The 23,558-nt window shown below is 38.2% G+C and overlaps 1 protein-coding gene across 1 annotated transcript in view; it reads right to left on the minus strand.

The window, feature by feature from the left end:
* The window catches only part of KITLG (KIT ligand), an 80,758-nt gene that overhangs the window by 20,937 nt on the left and 36,263 nt on the right, over window positions 1-23,558 (minus strand). Inside the window, exons 2-6 of the mRNA XM_070754776.1 lie at window positions 18,933-19,046; window positions 8,717-8,779; window positions 4,669-4,851; window positions 3,721-3,880; window positions 2,211-2,300 (exon numbers count right to left, since the gene is read on the minus strand). Coding sequence (XP_070610877.1) covers window positions 2,211-2,300; window positions 3,721-3,880; window positions 4,669-4,851; window positions 8,717-8,779; window positions 18,933-19,046 — 610 coding nt within the window. The remainder of the gene's footprint in view (window positions 1-2,210; window positions 2,301-3,720; window positions 3,881-4,668; window positions 4,852-8,716; window positions 8,780-18,932; window positions 19,047-23,558) is intronic.

Here is a 23,558-nt window from a genome sequence, read left to right on the forward strand (position 1 = left end):
TTTTTAAGTGCTCATGGTCAGCTAAGCGTTTGGTTCTGGTGATGAGAGTTTTGGCCACTGAGGTGATTTGTGCGGGGTGGTGGTGTGAGTGTGCATTTAGATAACGGTTGGTATGGGTTTTCTTTTGGTAGATAGTATGTCCTAGGCTGCCATTGGGTTTTTTATAGACCAGTACATCTAGAAAGGGAAGTTGATCATTGATTTCTGTTTCCATAGTAAACTGTATTTTGGGGTGTAGGCTGTTGAGATGTGTGATGAAATTGTCTAGTTTTTCTTTACCATGTGGCCAAATTACAAAGGTATCATCAACATATCTCAGCCAAAGTTTGGGTTTGTATTTGGCTTGCTCTAAAGCATTATTTTCGAAATATTCCATATAGAGGTTGGCTATGACAGGTGATAGAGGTGATCCCATGGGGGCTCCCTCTATCTGTTTATATCTTTGTTCATTATAGATGAAGTATGTATTGGTCAGGCAGTGGTTGGTAAGGTCGAGGATATATTTGGGGGGTTTGTGTTTGTCCTGGATAGCTGTCAAGGCTTCTTTAATAGGTATTTGTGTGAACAGGGACACGACATCGAAATTTACAAGTAGGTCATCGGGTTGTAGGTTTATATATATATATATATATATATATATGTATATATAGTTATATATATATATATATATATGTATATATAGTTATATATATATATATATATATATATATATATATATATATATATGTATATATGTATATATGTATATATAGTTATATAGTTATATAGTTATATAGTTATATATATAGTTACATATAGTTATATATATATATAACTATATATTCTTTTCCTGCTTTAGTAGGTATAAATCCATAAGATGACTTATCATTTATTTTTATTATTGCTTTTTGCCAATCAGAAATTTAGAGGATTTGCAAAAGTCTTAAGTATTAAAATTTTACTTGTTTATTCCAACTACATTCTTATTAACAGTCATAAAATTATAAAAATTCGCAAAATACTTTCCTTGCAGAATTCTATTTTCTCTGTAATATTTGTTATTCCCCATCAAACCTCTTCTATCAGAAGACCAGATACTCTGAAAGAACTGAAAAGCTGTTTTACATATTTAAAAAATCTAGTTTGTTCATTTTACAGTGCTTCCCCATAGTGATCAGAAATATAGGCATGTCATTTCTTTGGCTATCCCAATTTCTTGTTAATCCTCTAATTTCTTTCCTTAAAGGTGATTTTAGCAGTTAGTACACATTTTTAAAAATCTCATTGAAACATGGTATCTGGATCTACTAACTTTCTCATTGTTGTCTGTTACAATTAAAGTTTAATTTTGTAGCTTGCTAAGAAAGTGTTTGTCAAAATTCAATCTTTGTGAATACATGCACACACACACACACACACACACACACACAAATATATTTGCTCTGTCGTCCTTTCACTTTATTATTTTCTTTGAATCTAGTGATATTCCTGTCTGATTTCTTAATTCTGAAGAGTTTAGATAAAATCACTTGAATACCTGACCTTAGCTTTACAAAATACAGTCCCGAGACTGTAAACTAAAGTGGTAGATTTTGGGTCTTACAGTATGGCAATGCAAGGAATGGATTCCTTGTCCATTTCATCATATGATTTATATAGTCCAGTAAATGTTAAAATCATAAAGAAGCTTCTTTACCTTCTCAACTAGTAAGCTTCTTCAATTATAAAAAATGGGATTGAGCACAACATTTGTTCTTAGACTCCTGGGGAAAAAACCCATGTTTTTTTAATTTTTATCTCAACTTCATCAGGTTTTAATAATTTAATGTTTCCCAGGCTGAAGCAGAAAGAGGGGGAAGTGGTGGGTGGGGAAAAGTAACCTCATCCTGGTGCCATTAAACGACATTCAGGGGTATGTTATGAAATAATTAAAAGAGATTTATATATATTGTTTCAATTTTACATTTTCTAGAAAAGCCCTACACTTCTAATTACCAAAATTTAACACCAACCAAAGCAAAACCACGTGCTTTTTCTCCAAGCTTTACATTTCATGCTGAGAAGCCATATTAATGTTGAGTGCTCTTAGATATTTTTGTCATTTGCTGCTGGCAAAGCTTATTTAACCAGTGGATCTTGAGGATACCGAACTGATTTGCACAATATGGCTGCTTTTCTTCCCCACCACCCCAAATAATATGACAATACTGAAAGCAATTGTTTATACTTACTGTTGCTGTTATTGTTACTGCTTTCATTCCTAAGGGAACTGGCTGCAACAGGATGTAATAAAAATGGCTCTGTGACACTGGTGCTTGAATCTGAGACAGAAATAACATGTCAGTGTTTATATATATATTTATATATTTTAAGCACATAGGAAGTTGCATAATACAGAATGAAACCCTAGGGTCATCTACTTCAGGATTCCTGCAGGATTCTTTCCCAGCCTGATCTGGATATGCTGAGAACCATATGTGGGAGTTTCCCACTACAATAAAGCTGGACCCATTTTTTGGGGTGAGGGGGAGGGAACCCATACTTTTTTTTTACTGCTTTATAACATTTAGACAATTCAGGAACAAAAGATTTATGTGATCAGAAGTAAATGGCTATAATGGAAACAGAGCAGCTAAACTTTCTATATTCAGAGCCACGGTGGCGCAGTGGTTAGAATGCGGTACTGCAAGCTACTGCTGCTGCCTGCTGGCTAACTGCAATTTGGAAGCTCAAATTTCACCAGGCTCAAGGTTGATTCAGGCTTCAATCCTTCCAAAGTGGGTAAAATGAGGACACAGATTGTTGGGGGCAATATGCTGACTTTGTAATCCATTTAGAGATACTGTGAAGCAGTATATAAGTTTAAGTGCTATTGATATTCTATGTTCAAAAAAATTATCATTTTACAAAATCCTGAAGGCTTGCTTTACATTCCTAGGACATGTTGTTATGCATGTTGTTATTGAGGAATATTTTAAGTATCAAAGAGTCAGCTTGAAAAAGCTAACATTGTGTCACCATCAATTTTTATCTAGCCACATGTACTTTTGATTTTAAAAAAGCCTATGGGAAAGGCTGCTGTTTCAAAATTTTCATGCAAATCCTTCAGGAACCTTCTCAATTGAAGATTGGGATGAAAGTGACATAAAGAGGTAAATAAATATATTCCACTGTTTATTTTGTTTTAAAAATTATATAGTAGTTATGAATTTTGAATATGGATTGTTCTAGAGAATGATAGGCTAAACATTGTAGAAAGATTTTGATCCCTTCTCCATTTCTTTAGCCAAGGGAGTCATCATTGTCCCTTGACATTTCAATGATCATGTGTCTAGCAAACCTATGTGCTGAGACATACAGAACACTGCTACCTTCCCACCAAAGTGATGTCTATTTATCTACTTGCATTCACATGCTTTCAAACTGCTAGGTGGCAGGAGCTAGGGAAAATAAGCTGGGAGCTCACCCTGTCGTGCAGCACTCTGGTCTCAAACCCAGGCTGTCAGCTTTCCAGCTGACATGCTCTGTGTCTTTAGGACCCTGATAAGGCAGGGTACAGGTCTATAAAAACAAAGCACTGTTTATTACTGATATTTCTAGATGGCCCTATTCCAAGCAGCATATAACAATATATAGCGACATTTACCCTGTATAATACAAGCTCATATTGAATTGGCACCAATCCATTAAAGGTGATTCATGAACATTTGTGGATACTTCTATATATAAAAGAGCATTTACCATTTGGAGAGGTTTCTGTTGTTGAGGGAAGAATGCAGTCACTTTGTTCTGGTCTTTTTGAAAATATTTTGTAGGCCTCAATAGTGCTGTAAATGTGCTTGAAGAAGTCTTCTGGTATAAATTTATCTTCTTCATATAGATAGTCATGTTGGCTATAATTCTAAAAAACAGAACAGAATTCCATTTTAAAGAAAATAAGGCCATCTAGTCTATCACTAATGCAAGGAAGGTTATAAAGCAGGATTTCCTTCCTAGGTGAGTACATTATTTACAAGTGGAAAAAACCACAGAGGTGAAAACTGTACAAATTAATATTCAACTGAAAAGCTTTTTTATATAAATAATAAATTCACAATTTAAATACTAAAGCAGGAATTGGTTTTGTTTACTTTGCAAATTGAAGCCCCTGAGTTTAAAGCTGGCTTTAGACACTATAGTTTCTTTATATTACAATGTCATCTTTTATGTTTTAAATCAGAGGTGTATAATGAAGGCGGATGGAATGTATCTTGGAGAACTCTTATTCCCAAATTTCTGTTATGCCTATTACTATGAAAAGCAAAATATTGTTGCCACAGATTTATTTGCAGTGCAAGCAAACTATACTTTTACTCAGAGATTACATTTGAAATAGGTCCTATTGACACAGCATTAATACATCAAATGTATGTACAAAATATTGTGTATGTGTTAAATACATGAATAGAAAAAATTGATTTGCATGCATGTATATATTTTCTTTATGTTCCACTACACAAAGTAGGGTATAAATATGATACACACACACACACACACATAAATTATATATAATTAAATATATAAATAACTGAAGGAATGCATGTTTGATTTACTATAGTAACCTCTGCAAAAACATTATGTTACAGTCACCCATTCTTCATACATTAATTATTTAGCAATATAGAGGAGAGTTCAGATTTTGATTATTACCTTATTATATGTGGTAGAATGTAAGCATGCCATCACATCCCTGAAAATCCTCCTTAGTTTATTGATAATTGAATAATTGCTCAAGACATTTGACATATCTGGAAAGTCTTTAAATTTATTGAGAAGATTATTTAGACTGTTTAACAATTCAGGGACCATCAAATGCAACCAACAGTGGTAAGGCTGTCAAAGATGATAACAAAGGGAAAATGAAATTATATTCTGTGCATGCCTTAATAATATACAATTGTAAAAAAAGTAGTTCAATACATTGTTACCTTCATTCATTCATTCATTCATTCATTCATTCATTCATTCATTCATTCATTCATTCATTCATTCATTCATTATCTACCCATCTATCGATATTTATAAACTATTTCAACTCAATCTGCCTTGGAAGTATTATTTTGCACTTTGTTAAACTAATATTCAACTGCCATTAATGTAAGCATCTGTGATTGTCATCAGATTTCTGCTAATTTGACCTGTTTCTCATGTCTACTAATTTCCCCTCTTTAATCTTTCCTTATAAGGAACATAATTAATATCTATTTTATCTTGTTCATTCCAACTCAATATGTTTATGAATCTTGACTCCTGGGGATGACATGGAAAGCTGTACACAGTTTTCTTAGCAACATTTTTAGAGTACAGGATCCCATATTTATGCTGCACTGAATTTGTCCTATATTTTAAAATGAGATGCATTTCATGTTGCCTGTCAGGAATACAAATTATATGTCAAAATCACAATGGATTAACAATGTTGCTTCATTTATATATAGACTGGATTCACTTTGACAGTGAACATATTTTACTAACACAAAGTGTGTTCATACATCACAATAAGTTATAATAGGCTTATCTGATTTTGACTTACATTACTACTGTGTGAATCCTAATAGTACCAAGGCCCATTAATATTGCAAGACAAACAATGATTTTCAATTATGAACATCAAACTCAGTTTGAAAATACTATTAGATTTAAAAGTAATTAGTATTATTAGTGTTAAAAGATATTATTGAGCCTCTATTGGGATCTCTAACCCAGTGTTTCCCAATCTTTTTTGAGCCGCGGCACATTATTCATATTTTCAAAATCCTGGGGAACACTGAACGGGGGGACGGGGACAGGGGGCGGGGGGGGCTAAAGAAAAGTTTGGACCAAAAAAATATCTCTTCCTCCATTTCACTCTATTTCTCCCTCCCTCTTTCTCTCTCTTCCTTCCTTCCCTTCTTTCTCTCTCTCCATCCCTCTTTCTTTCTTCCTCTCTTTTTTGCTCTCTTTCTCTCTCCCTCCTTCCCTCCCTCTATGTCTTTCTCTCTCCCTTGCTCTCTCTCTGCCTCTCTTGCTATCTCTCTTTCATTCTCTCTTTCTCTCTCTTTCTCTGTCTCTCTTGCTATGTCTCTTTCTTTCTCTTTCTCTCTCTATCTCTTTCTCTCTCTCTCTTTCTCTGTCTCTCTCTCTGTCTCTCTTGCTATCTCTTTCTCTCTCTCTCTTTCTCTGTCTCTCTTGCTATCTTTCTTTCTCTCTCTCTCTGTCTCTCTTTCTCTCTCTTTCTGTGTCTCTTTCTCTCTCTTGCTATCTCTCTTTCTCTCTCTTTCTGTGTCTCTTGCTATCTCTCTTTCTCGCTCTCTCTCTTTCTCTCTTTCTCTGTCTCTCTCTCTGTCTCTCTTGCTATCTCTTTCTTTTTCTCTCTCTCTCTTGCTATGTCTCTCTTTCTCTCTCTCTCGGGCGGGGGGGGGGGCGCGGGGGGCTAAAGAAAAGTTTGGACAAAAAAATATCTCTTCCTCCATTTCACTCTATTTCTCCCTCCCTCTTTCCTCCCTCCCTCTTTCCATTGTATCTCTCCCTCCCTCTTTCCTTTCTATCTCTCCCTCCCTCTTTCCTCCCTCCCTCTTTCCTTTCTATCTCTTTTCTTTCTATCTCTCCCTCCCTCTTTCCTTTCTATCTATCTCTCCCTCCCTCTTTCCATTGTATCTCTCCCTCCCTCTTTCCTCCCTCCCTCTTTCCTTTCTATCTCTCCCTCCATCTTTCCTCCCTCGCTCTTTCCTTTCTATCTATTTTCTTTCTATCTCCCCCTCCCTCTTTCCATTGTATCTCTCCCTCCCTCTTTCCTTTCTATCTATTTTCTTTCTATCTCTCCCTCCCTCTTTCCATTGTATCTCTCCCTCCCTCTTTCCTCCCTCCCTCTTTCCTTTCTATCTCCCCCTCCCTCTTTCCTTTCTATCCTTCTCTCCGTCCCTCAGCGGCGGCAAAGAAGAAGGAAGGCAGGCTGCAGAGGGCACCGAGGACAAGAGCGCTCGCTCGCTCCCTCGCCCTCTGACTTCCCTCCCTCGCTGCTGAAGAAACGAGCGTGGGCACGAGCGCGCGCGCGGGCCCGCTGCAAGAAGTTTTTGTTTGTTTTTTCCCCTTCCCCCACCTCACGGGAGAGAGAGAGAGAGAAAGAAAGAGCGCAGCCAGGGAAAGCGGCCTCGAGCCGAGTGCGAACTGCAGGATGCGGCAAAGGACTCCTTGCCAACCAAAAAGGGGGTGGGGGTGGTGAAGGCAAAGCCTGGGAGGCGGGGAAGGGAAGAGCGGGAGACCCCCAGACAGAACAGCTGAGGGGAAGGAAAGACGGAAGGAGGGAGGGATTGAGAAGCGAAGCCAGGAAGGGCTGAGAGAAAAGGGGAGTGGCGTGCACGAGAGAGGGGCAGGGCGGGCATTCCCGAAACGGACGGAGAAAGCCCTCTCTCACAGCGACAGCGCTCCCAGCCAGGGGGCTGTGAGAGAGGGCATTCTCCGTCCGTTTCGGGAAAGCCCGCCCCGGCACCTGCAGCGCCCCGCCCAGCTGGAGCTTCCCTAGGAGCTCCGCGGCACACCTGGCTGTGTCTCGCGGCACACTAGTGTGCTGCGGCACACCGGTTGGGAAACGCTGCTCTAACCTATAAGGCTTTCCTGCCTAATTGTTATATGAAATGTTGTAGCAATAGTAATTAGACTTATATCATACTTCACAGTGCTTTATACCCCTCTGCCAGCGATTTACAGAATCAACCCCCTAGTCTGTGTTCTCATTGTACTTCAGAATGATGGAAGGCTGAGTCAACCTTGAGCTGGTCAGAATCAAATTGCTGGCAGTTAGCAGAATTAGCCTGCAATTTTGCATTCTAACCACTATGGCTCTATCTGGTGTATCCCTCCTTTTTTTTTTTTTTTCTTCTAACGATTCTTCCAAAGTTGGAACTGGTAGTGCTTCTAAGCCCATAGAATACTGCCACCATGGCAAATAAAATCAAATGTATTCACAAGATATTTTTGAGTACTCCCTAAAAAAAGATGATTATCTTTCCCTCTCACACGCACAAAGTTATTATTCTCTCTGCCAGCAAACAGATTTAATTAGGCTTTTAATCAGCAGCAAAGAAACAACCTTAAAACATTGCAGTTATATGTCTGTTTTTTGGCCAGGAAAAATTAGAGGCTTGGCAGGAAACCATTTGTAATATTATGTTCTTTACAATTTAATTAGATGAACAAAATTGAATTCCTTATTAATACTGTGAGTATGTCAGTAACCACGCACCTCCATGTTTACAATTTAGAGAAGACAGAAGAAATGCAGGCATAAAAATCTTACAATATTCCTGCTGCATAAAATCAAAGATTTCTTGTTCCCATCTACCATGGGAAAATTATTCATTTTATATAACTGAAGATTTAGATAGGTTGAGTCATAGGCTGCTTCACTCATCTGATTACTACATGTATACAAATAATTAAAATTATATTGCTCCTTTGTACATATTTATTTCAAGTTGTTATTAAATAAAACAGTTAAAATGCAGCATGTTAAATTTTAATAGGATTTCAATGGAAAAGTTTAATTTACGAACAGGAATGTAATGGTCCCTGGCCAGAATATAATTTTAAAGAAAAACCTTTTGAAAAATCATTAAATTAAAAAGTTCACAATCTGTTTGTATTTCCAAAAAATGAAAACCAAGAATAATTGATGCTGCATATGTTTATGTTTTGAAATAATTCAAATAGCTTTACATACCAGTGAATCCGTCTTCTGGACATATCTAAGAGCTATCAAATAATCATGTGGAAGATTTCCAATCTACAGACAACAAAGAACATGAAAAAAATTAGCTATTTAAGGGAAAAAATAGAAATATTTTTTTGCTAAACATATAAAATCTAATCATGCCTATGGCAACTTAACATGTTTACCTGACATTCCACTTTCATGACAGTGCAATGAGCATTTTTTAATGTTGACATCTTTTAAATGAATTATGTGCCACCCAATTGATTCAGATTTATTTTCAAACATTTTTTTTCTGTTGTTGAAGAATTATGTTTCGCTGCTGATTTGCTTCCACCCACACCGCATGGCTATGCCTCATGGGCATGAGTGCGCTGTGCTGAAAATTGTCAATTTTTTTTTTTTTAAAAAGGCTGAAAATAAGATGATGGCTCAAGCCCATTGATGGAAACTCGGCTTTTACACATGCGCAGAAGAAAAATAATAATAATTTTAAAAGATGGCAGCCTCCATGGACTGCCACTGAAAGAACCAGTTCTGTGATGTCACCATGATGTCGCCAGCAGTTTGCTACCAGTTCTATATAGGGGAAGAACTCAACTCTGCCTTTCAGATATTTTTGACTATATCTGTTACAATCCTTTGCTACTGTGAATGATGAATAGCGTTACATTGACTCCTGTTTATTGTTTGTCAGGGTATCACTTGTAGAATAGAATTGGCCATGTGTGATTAGACACAGAAGGAATTTGTCTTTGATGTATATGCTCTCAGTGTACATAAGGAGAATATAATACATTCAACAGGAATAAAAAGTTACAACACTTAGTGATAGTTAAGGTTATTAATAAACTATCACATCATACTAGGAAAAAGAAACAATATAAATTGAAAGATACAGGCAACATGGTGACAGTAATAAATGGAAAGAGATAGTAAGGAAACTGCTTTGGTCGCGCTGATGGGTGATCTCTGGCGGGCCCGGGACAGGGGCTTGTCCTCTGTCCTGATGCTTCTTGACCTCTCAGCGGCTTTTGATACCATCGACCATGGTATCCTTCTGCACCAGTTGGAGGGGTTGGGAGTGGGAGGCACTGTCCTTCAGTGGTTCTTCTCCTACCTCTCTGGTCAGTTGCAGTCAGTGTTAGTGGGGGGTTAGAGGTCGACCTCTAGGTCTCTCCCTTGTGGGGTGCCTCAGGAGTTGGTCCTCTCCCCCCTGCTATTTAATATCTACATGAAACCGCTGGGTGAGATCATCCAAGGGCGTGGGGTGAGGTATCATCAGTCCGCTGATGATACCCAGTTGTACATCTCCACCCCATGTCCAGTCAGTGAAGCAGTGGAAGTGATGTGCCAGTTCCTGGAGGCTCTTGGGGTCTGGATGGGTGTCAACAGGCTCAAACGCAACCCTGACAAGCTGGAGTGGCTGTGGGTTTTGCCTCCCAAGGATAATTCCATCTGTCCATCCATTACCCGGGGGGGGGAATTATTGACTCCCTCGGAGAGGGTCCGCAACTTGGGCGTCCTCCTCAATCCACAGCTAACATTAGAGCACCATCTTTCAGCTGTGGTGAGGAGGGCATTTGCCCAGGTCTGCCTGGTGCACCAGTTGCGGCCCTATTTGGACCGGGAGTCACTGCTCACAGTCACTCACGCCCTCATCACCTCAAGGTTCGACTACTGCAATGCTCTCTACATGGGGATTCCTTTGAAAAGTGTTCTGAAACTCCAGATTGTACAGAGCTATCATGGGGCTTCCAAGATCTGCCCACATTTCGCCAACACTCCACAGTCTGCACTGCTTGCCGATCAATTTCTGATCACAATTCAAAGTGTTGGTAATGACCTATAAAGCCCTACATGGCATCGGACCAGAATACCTCTGGGACCGCCTTCTGCTGCACAAATCCCAGCGGCCAATCAGGTCCCACAGAGTTGGCCTTCTCCAGGTCCTGTCGACTAAACAATGCCATTTGGCGGGGCCCAGGGGAACAGCCTTCTCTGTGGTGGCCCCGTCCCTCTGGAATCAACTCCCCCCGGAGATTCGAATTGCCCCTACCCTTCCCGCCTTCCGCAAGATGTTGAAGACCTATCTATGTCACCAGGCATGTGGGGAATAACTATCTTTTCCCCCACCACAACCTTTGTTCCTGACTGTAATATATGAGAATGGTGTGATTGTGCAGTATGATTGCTTTTAATATCTATGGGTTTTAAATCTTGTTTTTAACTTTATGGGATTTGTATTCTATGTATTGTATTGTTGTTTTTGTGAACCGCCCCGAGTCTTTGGAGAGGGGCGGCATACAAATCTAATAAATCTTAATCTACTAATGAATTTCCCTAGAAGAAAAATGTGTAACATTTTCTTTTCTTTTCTTTTTATATCCTACTTAGGGGATATAGGGGATGATTACCCAGTAATGTCATGGCATCATCAGAGTTGATAAGATCAAACATTCCAGGTTTTTTTTTTTTTACTTTAATGTTGAGCTAGAAGAAAGATTCAATAGGGGTTTTGACTTGAAATTTATTTAATTTACCTTGATATGCCCATATAACACCTTTGCTCCGCGAGCTGCACTGGCTTCCTATTAGTCTCCAGGCACAATTCAAGGTATTGGTTATTACCTATAAAGTCCTACATGGCTCAGCATCAGAATATTTAAAAGACTGCCTCCTGGTCTCCCAGAGACCAATAAAAACACACAGAATTGGCCTCCTTCAGGTCCCATCGACAAAGCAATGCAGACCGGCGGGACCACAGGGAGGGCCTTCTCTGTGGCCACCCCAGCTCTATGGAACCAACTACACACACACACACGATGTCCATACTGCTCTCACCCTACTGGCATTCCTTAAGGCCACAAAAATCTGGCTCTGCTGGCAGGCCTGGGGGGCCATGAATTAACAACTGACAGGGCCACACTGTATGAATGGTATATATGTATGGGATATGATTGCTTTATATTAATGAGGTTTCTTTTGAATATGGGGTTTTACTTAGTTTAGACTTGACTTCTTTTTATTGCTTTGTATCAAATTGTACATTCTATTTGTATTATTATTGTAAGCTGCCATGACTCCTTCGGGATTGGGCGGCATAGAACACAAACAAACAAATAAATAAATAAATTTATATTGGATCTTTCAAAAATGTTTTTTTTAAAAAAAGTGATACAATTCTAACTTTTAAACAACCATTAAAACTCTGTAAAATATAAATAATGAATCTATTCTTTTTCTTTTTTAAGTGATACAATTATAACTTTTAAACAATCCACCAAAATTCTGTAAAGTAAAAAAATGAGCCTGAAAATTATGGGGATGTTTATCCTGGTATGGCTTTATAAGTCTATAGGGTTCTGGGGCTACATGTGGCATGTAAACTCCGGGCTGTTCATCTACTTTCTAAAATGAATGGCATCTGCCATTTTTTCAGGCATGATCCCCCCCCCCCCCCCCCCCCAGAATAGATTCTAGAGAAGAGTTTGGCTTCTTGGGTACTGTCCAACAGTTTTCAGAAAGAATGAACCAATTTAAAATGCAATTAAGGATCAATCAGTGCTAATAATAGCCCTGTTAATAGGTAAGTAGCTAGAGTTCACCTAGTACTAAATCAAAGTAATGTATCTTCTCATTTAAATTTGTTGTACTAGACTTCTTTGTCTAATTAATAAAAGAGGCTACTCAATTAAGGGAAGAGCTAGTATTTGGCAAGATAATGCCATTTACATCTCACAATCCTGTCAGACAAGTGATATTCAAACCAAAAGAAAACACAGTAAATTTACTTTGAAATACATATTTCCTAGAACTATGAACTTTTTACAAAATTTGTCAATTGATATCTAAAGGACCAATATTTTTAACCATTTTAAAGTGGGGATTTCATGTTCCATTTTAATTAATTTTAGAAATGGATATACACAGACTCTTCATCTAACTTCAAGGCAAAATCAAACATTAGGTTATATTCAGACTTAGTCGAACTAAAGAAAATTCAGATAAATCAATGATTATGCAAGTTACCAATTTAAGTTACAAACTAGGTCTACTCTGTACAATGTTGGCTTTTAGATCTTACATTAATTTTTAATTCCTACATAATTCTGTACTATACTTTTTTGACTCAAGAACAAACTGTATAATATGTATAACATAGTGATTGTATTACAGATGTTTTCCCTTTTCCTTCTTTTTTACACATATGATGACGATCCAAATTTCACTGCTTTATTTTCTGAAACTCACTCCCTAGATTAGTTCTGGGTCCTATCTACAGCCTCAATGATATCATACAATCATTTGAGAAATCTTACACTAAATTTAATTTCTTTTTTTCCTAAATAAGACAACAATAGTTCACAGCTCTGGAAGAAGCCAGAATTTTGAGGCAACTGCAAAACCATCTTATGGATTTGGAAGATACCCATCTCCTCATGTACATTTGATGAGGGAAGGCAAAAGGGAGATGGGTGCATGGCCAAAAGAATCATTCCGATACATCTGAACACAGGAACAATTTGGAATCTCTTGCCAGGTCTAATATCAGCTACACTTTAAGCAAATGAGAACTTCATGTTTTCTTTATTCAGTATCCTCAGAGAGATTAGAGGCTTTACAATGTCAGCAATCATATATTTCTTTAAGGAAGGTCAGTGCAAGATCAAATCTGTTCCAGATCGAGAAGCACAACAAGAATTGACATGCATTATGTATACAACCTACTTTACTGGCATCAAAGCCTGTCAGGTTCTTTTCATGCACAGCTTAAAAAACGTAAGTAGCTAAGATTACAAAGTGAAGGAGTATGAACATTTTAATAACTATTATAGAGGAGGGGGAAACTAATATGACATAACTGGAGCCTTGCAACAAATTTAGAAAAGTCATGCTGTATTATTCAAAGAAAAAAAATCATGAATTTACAATCACTTATGTATTTAAATACTGACTGAACTATAGCTGGTAAGATACCAATTTCTATTACGTTTGCAATTTCAGAGTCTCCATGCTGGGATTTAATGACAAATTATAGAAATACCATGTTTCAATTTCCTAGTCCAACACTCTCTTTCTAATCCTATCTTTTCACCACTACAATTTTTACTAGGTTTTTAACAAATCTTTCTGCCCTACTTTTGCTGCATGCTCTGCTTTGAACTCAAAATGAACTGATTCTTTCGCTAATAATGACAAAATATATTTATGCTTCATTGTGTCCTCTAATGCCATAAGATTCCTGCCCACTTTTAGCTTAGATGATAACAAGGCTCTAGAAGAGCCTTATAACATTCCTTGTAATAAGAAGCAGTTGACAGCTAAACTAGCATTGTTTTACATGCCACAAAACCCAAAATTGAAGGGAAACATGTAATAAAAGGAAGGATCAAATCTCTAACAGGTCACAGCCTAAGATTAGTTGATCTACTTTGGCTTGCAGAGTCTTGACTGCTTCAGGCATGAAACAACTTCTGTAAAAATGTATCACATCCTTGGACATTTTTTTAACATGAAAGAAACCATCACCATGCTAAGAAAAGTAATTGGTTGTGCTTACATAATGCATGACCTGAGTTAAGTAGAGTTGTGAAAACAAAGAAAGTTGCATCGATATTTCACTCAGTCTATACTGCTTCTGTTGAATGATGTTGACTTTCCTCCATATGCTGTTTGCATATGTATACCATTCACAATGCATGTTGAAAGCAGTGTTCTGTAACATTGTTCTTTTCTCTGCCTTTTCTAAGAGCAGGAACTTCCAAGCTAGCGTTTAGTAGAAAACTGTAATGATTGCAATACTGTATATTCTCCAGCCCCATCTCATCCCACCCACTTATGATACTTGGATGAAAGTGGATAATCTTCTCTGAAGCAAAGAAATGTTGGCATTGGCTATGAGGATGGCCCAGCAAGAGAGGGAAATTGAACTACAGAAGACCAGTTCCCTGTGGCAAGATATAGTCCTCGGCTTACGACTGGTCACTTACCAGTTTAAAACTATGATAGCTTTGGAAAATGTCTGAAAGCATTTTTAACCATTGAAAAACATTGCCCCACTACTCCTCCATCATGTTGGTTCTTGACAATCCATTCACACTTATGACAGGTTCACAAGTGCAGCAGTAATGGACAGCCAAAAATTTTACTGCCACACTGTGGATGTGGCTTATTTTGTGGAATGCAGCTTTAATGGTCATGTGATTGGGTAGGAGTGGCTTGCAGGCCATGTGACCAGATGGGAGTGGCTTGAATGATCATCATCATTCAACTGAACTGTTAACTCCTCGACTTATAACCTCACCAGTGTCGCTCTCTGGGGTGACAATTTGCTTCATGTTTCCTGCACTCTCTTTCCTGGGTCACCCCCTGACTTAGGCTGGGTGAAAATGTGAGAAAAGAGCAGGGAGGAAATGGCCCCCCTGCAACGTCTGCTGGTGCTAGTCTCCCTGCCGCTTTCCAAGGAGGAGGAGAAGGATGGGGGGGGGGGGGATAGACAGCTGGAACTGGGCACACAGCTTCATTTCCACTGGTGGAACTGTGTTCCATCCCGTCCTGCCTGCTGCCCACCCCTGAAGTGCACCACAATCATGTAAATAATCATTTACAATCTTCCAGGCCGGCTTCCACATGAGGTCAATGTTTTTTGCTCAAAGGACCCAACAACAAAGAATACCATGATGATTCATGCAAAGCCAACCTCCTCAACTCTTTCTTTGGCTCTGTCTTTGTTAACAACAATGGCTCATCCCCCAATTTCATCAATCACACCTCAAACTCCCTCAACGACCTAACCCAAGTAGACTTCACTGAAGACCGAGTTGAAAAAGTATTACGTAACCTTAAAAAGCATTACGTGACCTCAGTTGGACAAGATGGTCTATGTGCTTACTTCTTAAAAAAGCTCTTTTCTGCCATAGCTGAACCACTAAGCATAATTTTTGAAAAATCCTTCAGAACCGGCACACTTCCTAAGCTATGGTCGAAAGCAATGGTCATCCCCATCTTCAAAAAAGGAGAGCCCTCTCTTGTCGATAACTACAGACCAATTTCACTATGCTGCTTCCCATGCAAAGTCATGGAATCAATTATAAACAAATCAATTACTCTTCATCTAGAAACTAATAATTTGCTCTCTAACAAACAATTTGGTTTCAGAAAAAAACTATCTTGCAACCTGCAGCTCCTCCACTGCAAAAATATATGGACAACTCATCTAGATCAAGGGAAATCTATAGATGCATTTTATATCGACTTCTGCAAAGCCTTTGATTCAGTGGTCTACGACAAAGTACTCCTAAAACTCAAATCCTATGGCATCTCAGGATCCCTCCATAGCTGGGTTACAGCATTCCTGTCAAACAGACAACAAGTGGTCAAAATAGGAAGCACCATATCCACCCCCATCCCAGTTAAAAGCGGTGTTCCCCATGATAGTGTACTGGGACCAACACTCTTCATTCTCTAAATCAATTATCTTTGCGATTACATCACAAGCAACTGTGTCCTCTTCACCGACGATGTAAAACTCTTCAACACCACCAATAACACAACTACTCTCCAAAAAGACCTGAACTCTCTTTCTGAGTGGTCTAACACATGGCAACTACAAATCTCAACTAGCAAATGCTCTGTCCTACACATTGGGAAGAAGAATCTGAACTCCAAATACGAACTGAATAATCAAATTATCACAGATAATCCCCACTTGGTTAAAGACCTTGGTATACTAGTAACAAAAGATTTAAGTGCCAAAGCCCACTGCAACAACATAGCCAAGAAGGCTTCAAGAGTTGTAAACATAATCCTATGTAGCTTCTGCTCTGGCAATCTCACACTACTTACCAGAGCTTACAAAACTTTTGCCAGACCCATCCTCGAATACAGCTCGTCTGTTTGGAACCCATATCACATCTCAGAAATTAATACCCTTGAAAATGTCCAAAGATACTTCACCAGAAGAGCCCTTCACTCCTCCACTACGAGGCTAAACTTTCAATCCTGGGCCTAGAAAGCTTAGAACTAAGATGCCTTAAACAAGATCTAAGTATTGCCCACAAGATCATATCGAAGCGTGGAACTCATTACCGGACTCCATAGTGTCATCCCCAAACCCCCAACACTTTACCCTTAGATTATCTACGGTTGACCTATCCAGATTCCTAAGAGGTCAGTAAGGGGCGAGTACAAGTGCACTAGAGTGCCTTCCGTCCCCTGTCCTATTGCTCTCCTATATCTCCTATTCCTTTCTTCTATTCCTATATCTCTTCTTCTATTCTTTCATTGATATGTTCTATTACTATATCTTCTTTTCTATTCTTTCTTAGATATATTTTACTATGAGTATCTCCTCTATAACCTTCATCGTGTATTTTACTATGTGTGTATATATATATTCCCACTAAAACCCTCATTGTTATTGGACAAAATAAATAAATAAATAAATAAAAATAAATAAAAATTTGGAACGAGAGGACTTGGACCTGGTAGAAGGTCATTCTGCCTCCTTTCTAACTCTTTTGAGCTAGGAACATTCCTCCATCCTGTGAGAGGTGGAAGAATCAGAAGAGCTGCTGCTAATAGAGGCTCTTTATTCAGCCATAACGGCAATAGCAGCAATATATTCTATGGATCACTCCTCCAATTCTAATCACAATAGGGAATTCTATCCCAAGAGGGGAAACGTAGTACTCCCTGCACCTCACAAGACTGGGGAATAGCAAACAGGAAGAGCAGCAACAGCAAGAATGGCAAAACTGAAAGTAATAACAGCCGTTTTGTTGCGAGGCTGCCAATATTACCAGATTACTTATTGAACCGCCTTGTGCCTCATGTATCCCAGTGGCTGGTTAGATCTCACACAGTTGACCTTGTCCAGATCCTGTCAGCTAGGCAATGCTGCCCAGTGGGGCCTAGGGGAACAGCCTTCTCTGTGGCAGCCCTGGCTCTCTTGAATCAACTCCCTCCAGGGATTCGTATAGACCTCACCCTCCTGGTATTCCCCAAGGCTTTAAAACCTCACCTTTGCTGGCAGACTTGGGGCTGTTAAGTGTTATGCCTAGCTCCGCCCAACAATTGGAATGTACATGGAATGAGTGAGGATGATTGTTTTAGTATATTGGGGGTTTAGATCCAATGTTTACATTTAGATTGCTTATACATTGTATTTTTGTACCTATTTTGTTGTGAGCCGTTCTGAGTCTGTGGAGAAGGACAGCTTAGAAATAATATAAGTAAGTAAGTAAGTAAGTAAGTAAGTAAGTAAGTAAGTAAGTAAGTAAGTAAGTAAGTAAGTAAGTAAGTAAATAAGGTAACTACATTCAAAAAAATCTGTGTGCCTCATGACTGCCAGCCAAATACGTCCGCTTGCATGGAATTGGCTGGGATCTGCAAGAAGCCTCTCTCTGACAAGGCTACCTGCTCCAGGCTCCTTTAAAATGCTCACCAAACCCCTCCCAGGCTCCAAGCCGATGGGAGCTACAGCCAGAATAAAAGCGCTCACAAAATGGCCACTCAGAGATCCGAGTCGAGGAAGCTTTCTCTTGCAGGAAGATTTGATGAGGCAGCCGATCCAGAAGCTTTGAAGCCAATTGCAGCTCAGCAGTCTCCTTGCAAGCCAGTGTTGAAGGCAAGACACATGGCAATGGCAGCTAGGTGATTATCTGAACATCACGCTGGGTGTGGAATCTGCAAGCCTCCCACAAATGCCGCAGGTACTTCCCAGCCAATTTTCAAATTTCCCTCACTTGATTATATTTTTAAAATTTCCAATTAAAGCCAAACTAAATCCAATGAATTGCAACAAATCACTAAATTAATAAGGAGCAACTCAATGTGCATCCCTTCATGCTGACTGATTTGAAAAAAACTGGAGCTCGGCTGGAGGAAGAGGCATGGCCAAGAATTTGCAATTCAGTCCCTGGCCAATCAGATGAGAAGATAACCCATGCTTGGACTCTCCAAGCAGCACACAGGAGAACACCATAGTTATTTTATGGCTTGAAACAGATTCATACATTTTGTAAAGGTTTGCAGGGTCTTGTCTCATTTTTTTAAAAAAAAATAAGATAACTTTATTAAATTTTTAAATACATGATAAAAATGAACTGAAGCTAATAATTAAGACAAGCCAAAAAGAGCTTCCATGTTTCTGCCAAGCATATCTCCTTTCATCTTGTGCAGAAGGAGTGTTTAATGAGAAATTTGGAAAGAAACCACTTACCAGTACTGCAATTTCATTTACATCATCTGTCACTGGATTCCCACAGGTACTTTGGGCTTTAATAAGAGGATAAAGTAGGAGCAATTGAAGATAAAAGCAAGTGATAATCCAAGTCTGTGAAAAGAGAGAGAGAATAACTGGTAACTATAGTAAAAGACAAATTACATAATAACAACATATAAATACACTTCAGTGATGTAAGGGTTGGTGGTTTTTTTGGCTCTTCAAATAAAACAATTTCCTAGTTACAAATCTTGAGTCAAGTATTTAACATGTGGACTTAGATGGTAACAGTTTCAGCAACCAAAACAAACTTCCAAAGCCAATGTGGCAACTTTAAAAGTGGTGTCTTTAAAAGTTTAATCATTTCCTCAATCTATCAACATTGCCATCACCTCAGGGGGAAAAAACAGAAATATATATATATTTACTTTGAACAGAAAAAAAATCTTATTTTACACAGATTCTGATTGTGCTGATTTAAAACATGTCTTGATTTTTGTGCTTAGCTGAAATGAAAGGCATTTACCAATAATACTGGTACCTTTAATTTTGACTGCCTTATTTCAAAAAACAAATTGAAAAAAATAGAAATAATAACTATGGTAGCTTCTTTTCATTTTTGTAACAGTACTCACATTAAATGTTTGCAAAACTATAAAGTGTTTGCACTGCTTACATTGTGATGACAGTAAGAATAGATACATAAAAATCTATAATAGGTTAATTCACCACATACGTTACTTTTTATGTTTATATAAATTACCCTTCTATAATGGAAGTGGACTATGGAGGTTTATCAGTAATTCATAATATAATACAGGATTATTTATTCAATTAATTAAATGGTAAGAGCTATACAATAGATAAGAACATACACACGGTTATCTGTAATAACTAGATTTTTCTCATGGGAGATGCTTTGGGGCAAAATGAACACTTTCTGAGTAGGCTGTAACCAAATACATAAAGCATTTATTTATTGTTTAAATTTTGTCTAAATCACACACACCAAACAAAGATAAAATAAAATTTTAAAATAAACCCCATTCTGTTGAAATCTAACATCAAGAGACACACTGTTTGTGGCCCCAAGCAGAGGGTCTATATGTATCCCCTTGATAGTTTTAACTGTAATGATTATGACTGTTGATTCCACCAGCCAACTTGATTAAATACCTAGCTACAGTTTACCTTGTGGAATTAGCTACTGACCACAAAGAGACAAATTAAGACATTAGTCTTGACTAAAATGATTTTTGAACAACTGTTTTCCATTATTGACTTCCTGTCATAAAACTCCTAATGTAGTATTAGTTTAAATCTCTGCAGAGTAATGTGCATATGCAATATAGCAAGAATGGAACTGGGATTGGGGGGGGGGATATAATCAAAGCTTATCATGGAATACTTTTATGACTAGATTTATAACTAGATTTTAATATTGTTAAAATATCTAGGCCCCTGGTTCCCAACGTGGGGGCCACGCCCCACAGAGGGCAATTTGATTTTTAATATGGGCAATTGGAACCTTGTTTAAACCAAGTCAATGGCCTTTTTAGGCTTCCTCTGCATGAGTAGCAGTTCACTTTTTGTATAGAAATATTTATATGTCATGGGGGGGGGGGTTTGAGGATTTTAGAGATGCTTAGGTGGGTCATGGGCAAAAAAGATCGGGAACCACTGATCTAGGTAAATGAGTAACTTTAACAAAAGCAAAGAAAATCAGGACGTATTTCTCATGTTTACAGCGCCTGAAAAGTCTCCTGAAATTGTTTCTATGTAGTTTTTATTTATTTACCATATGGCAATATTACATTAGCCAGGAGACTAGGTTGGCTGCCTAAGACTACTAACCCAGTTTGGTTTCCAGTGCACACCATAGGGGGTGAGCTAGCTCCGCACCATAAGGAAAGGCTAACAGCAACCTCAGTACTGTATTTTCCAGGACCTTCTCCCTCCACCAAAGCTGCCTTGCAAATGAGCATCACAATCAGGAAGGTCAGGTACTGGTAGGATTCCGATCATCTGCATGAAGCACCATGAAGTGGTACCTATTTATCTATTCACATACAACATGCTTTTAAACTGCTAGGTGGACAGAAGCTGAGGCAACAGATGGAAACTCACATTCTACACAAATTCAAGGAGTAACACCAATCAAAAATTGATTTTCATCTTCACTTATATGCTTATCTGGCTTGTATAAAAATATGCCATTTCAAAATGTTCTATGGCATTTTGTTTAATTACTATTATTCTGTGAAATGGGTGGCATATAAATTTAATAAATATTCACACTGTATAATACTATGCATGTACTTCTAGGACCACCTTCTTGTTGCATCCATTAACTTTAGCCTGACTATTCTACTATTTTCACATTGACCTACAATTTTAGCAAATGATTCTAGAACTAGTATTTAAGTAGAATTCTTAAAATCTGCAACATACATGCTCTTAAACAAATTGTTCTTATATCCATGCTCATACTTTTTCCTATCCAGGACAGTTTTGCAATTTTGGCAGAAGCACAAAATTCTCAACAGAACTGCTTTCTAATCAGCAAATTAAAACCAGAAAGAACAGATAAAGTTGGTTCCCTTCAAAATGTGAAAAAAAACAAAATTACTGATTGAAATGCCCTTTAGACTTGGGAATGATCTAATTTGCTCAGGTAATGAATATGATTTTCAATGGATCACCAGTGTAAAACAGGTTAAAAAACACCTAATCTGGAGAAGGGGCATTGGTCCTACCTGATACGCCTCTTCTACAATGGTGGATATAGCAGCCATGTATGGGTTAATCCTGTCTGCTCAGTGATTGGACTGAGCCTGCCAAAGCTTCTTATGAGGTCATTGTTGTCTCTCCTTCCCCAGTTTCAGATGAAGAAGAATAGTGATTGACTCTGCGGTGCTATAGCCAAACTAAAACTATCAACCAAAGAAACAAATGAAGCAAAGTGAAAAAATATCAAACTGGGAGGGTCTGGCTACTATATCCACCATCATAAAAGAGGCATATCAGGTAGGACCAATGCCCCTTCTCCCTCGTGTATGGGATGTGCTCAAATCAGAAAACTAGCAGACGGGACAGAACAGTTGGCAAGGTCTGACGACCTGCTACAAAACCCTCTGGCTGAAGGATGCTTCCACTGAGGCATAAGAGCCAATTTTATAATGCCTAATAAAAGAAGATGGTGAAGCCCAGGTCGCCACCTGGAAAACCTCCCCCAGAGATGTTTGGGTAGCCCATGATGCCGTTGTGGCTGTGCTCCTGGTCGAAGGGCAGAAATAATGGAAGGTGTCCTTCTAGTTTGCAACTCATAGGCCTTGGCTATGATAGATCGAATCCACCTGCCTACAGTGGAAGGAGATGCCTTACGACCCATTGATGCTGGTTGGAAGGAGACAAACAAGGCTTCCGATCTCCAAACGGATTCTGTGCACATAATGTAGATGCCCATCAAACTTGCAGTGAATTCCAGTGTTTCTCCTTGGGATGAACCGAGTAGACAGGATTAACCATACATGGCTGCTATATCCACCATGAGGGGGAAGATAATATTTAACACATTTTTTTCTGCTATATGGAAAGACAAAATTGTCATCTATCAGTCTAATATCAGATACAATGATTTGGATAGGTTCATAGGTCAAACATATATGGTTAGGATATATTTGAACTCCAATCCATCTCTAATTTTATATATGGAGCTACCACCAGTATATTTTAGTCGGCAATAATTATTTAAGTTTGCTGCATAATAATTTTCTTTAATGTCTTTTATTAGAAAGGTAAGGGATTAAACTGGGGTCTTTTGTATGTAAATCATGCATTTTGCTATGGAAGTATAATCTCCTTCTCTATACTTATAGGAACATAAGAAGAGAGAAGGAGAAGCAACTTAATTCAGCTGCAATTATTGCTGCTAAAATGATTCTAGATGACTGATATCAAGTCTTTGAATCCTCCAGGCAATATATTATATGTGTTAGGCAAACAGCTTCATAAGAATAAGCTTCATAGAAATATTAGGAAACACTTGCATACATATGTCTACGGAGAGGGGCGGCATTAAAATCCAATAAATAAATAAATACATAGGAAAATGACTTTTGGCCTGGGTGTGATATTAAATGAAAAACATCTAATTCATTGTGGAGCAGAAGAGTAGAGGAGGGGGGAATCTAATATAGTTCTATACAACCCTTTTCTGTGGCAATCCTAAGCATCCAGGATGTAATTTGAATGAACTCATGAAAATGTTGTGTTGAAAGACACACACGTTTCTAGATGATAACTGATATATCAGAAAAGAAAACACAAGATGTCTTTCATAAATTTAATCCAGTTAAAAGTTCTTTGCTTCTTCAGGTGCCAAGAAACAATGCCAAATTTTACACTGCTAATAGTTTGGAATGTTTTCAACAAGTATGTGTGAAATTAAGAAGAAACTCTTGTTTTTACTGTGGTATTATTCTTCCAACATAAATGTTGGAACAGATTATATAGATGCTAAAGCAGCTTAAACTAGCAACTGTTTCATTATTTTTACCATGGCGATTCTGGTGGGTTATACTGATATAATTGATAAACAACAGATGTTGTCATTACTATTTG

This window comes from Erythrolamprus reginae, chromosome 6, assembly GCF_031021105.1.
Source record: "Erythrolamprus reginae isolate rEryReg1 chromosome 6, rEryReg1.hap1, whole genome shotgun sequence".
In the NCBI taxonomy this organism is placed as follows: Eukaryota; Metazoa; Chordata; class Lepidosauria; order Squamata; family Dipsadidae; genus Erythrolamprus; species Erythrolamprus reginae.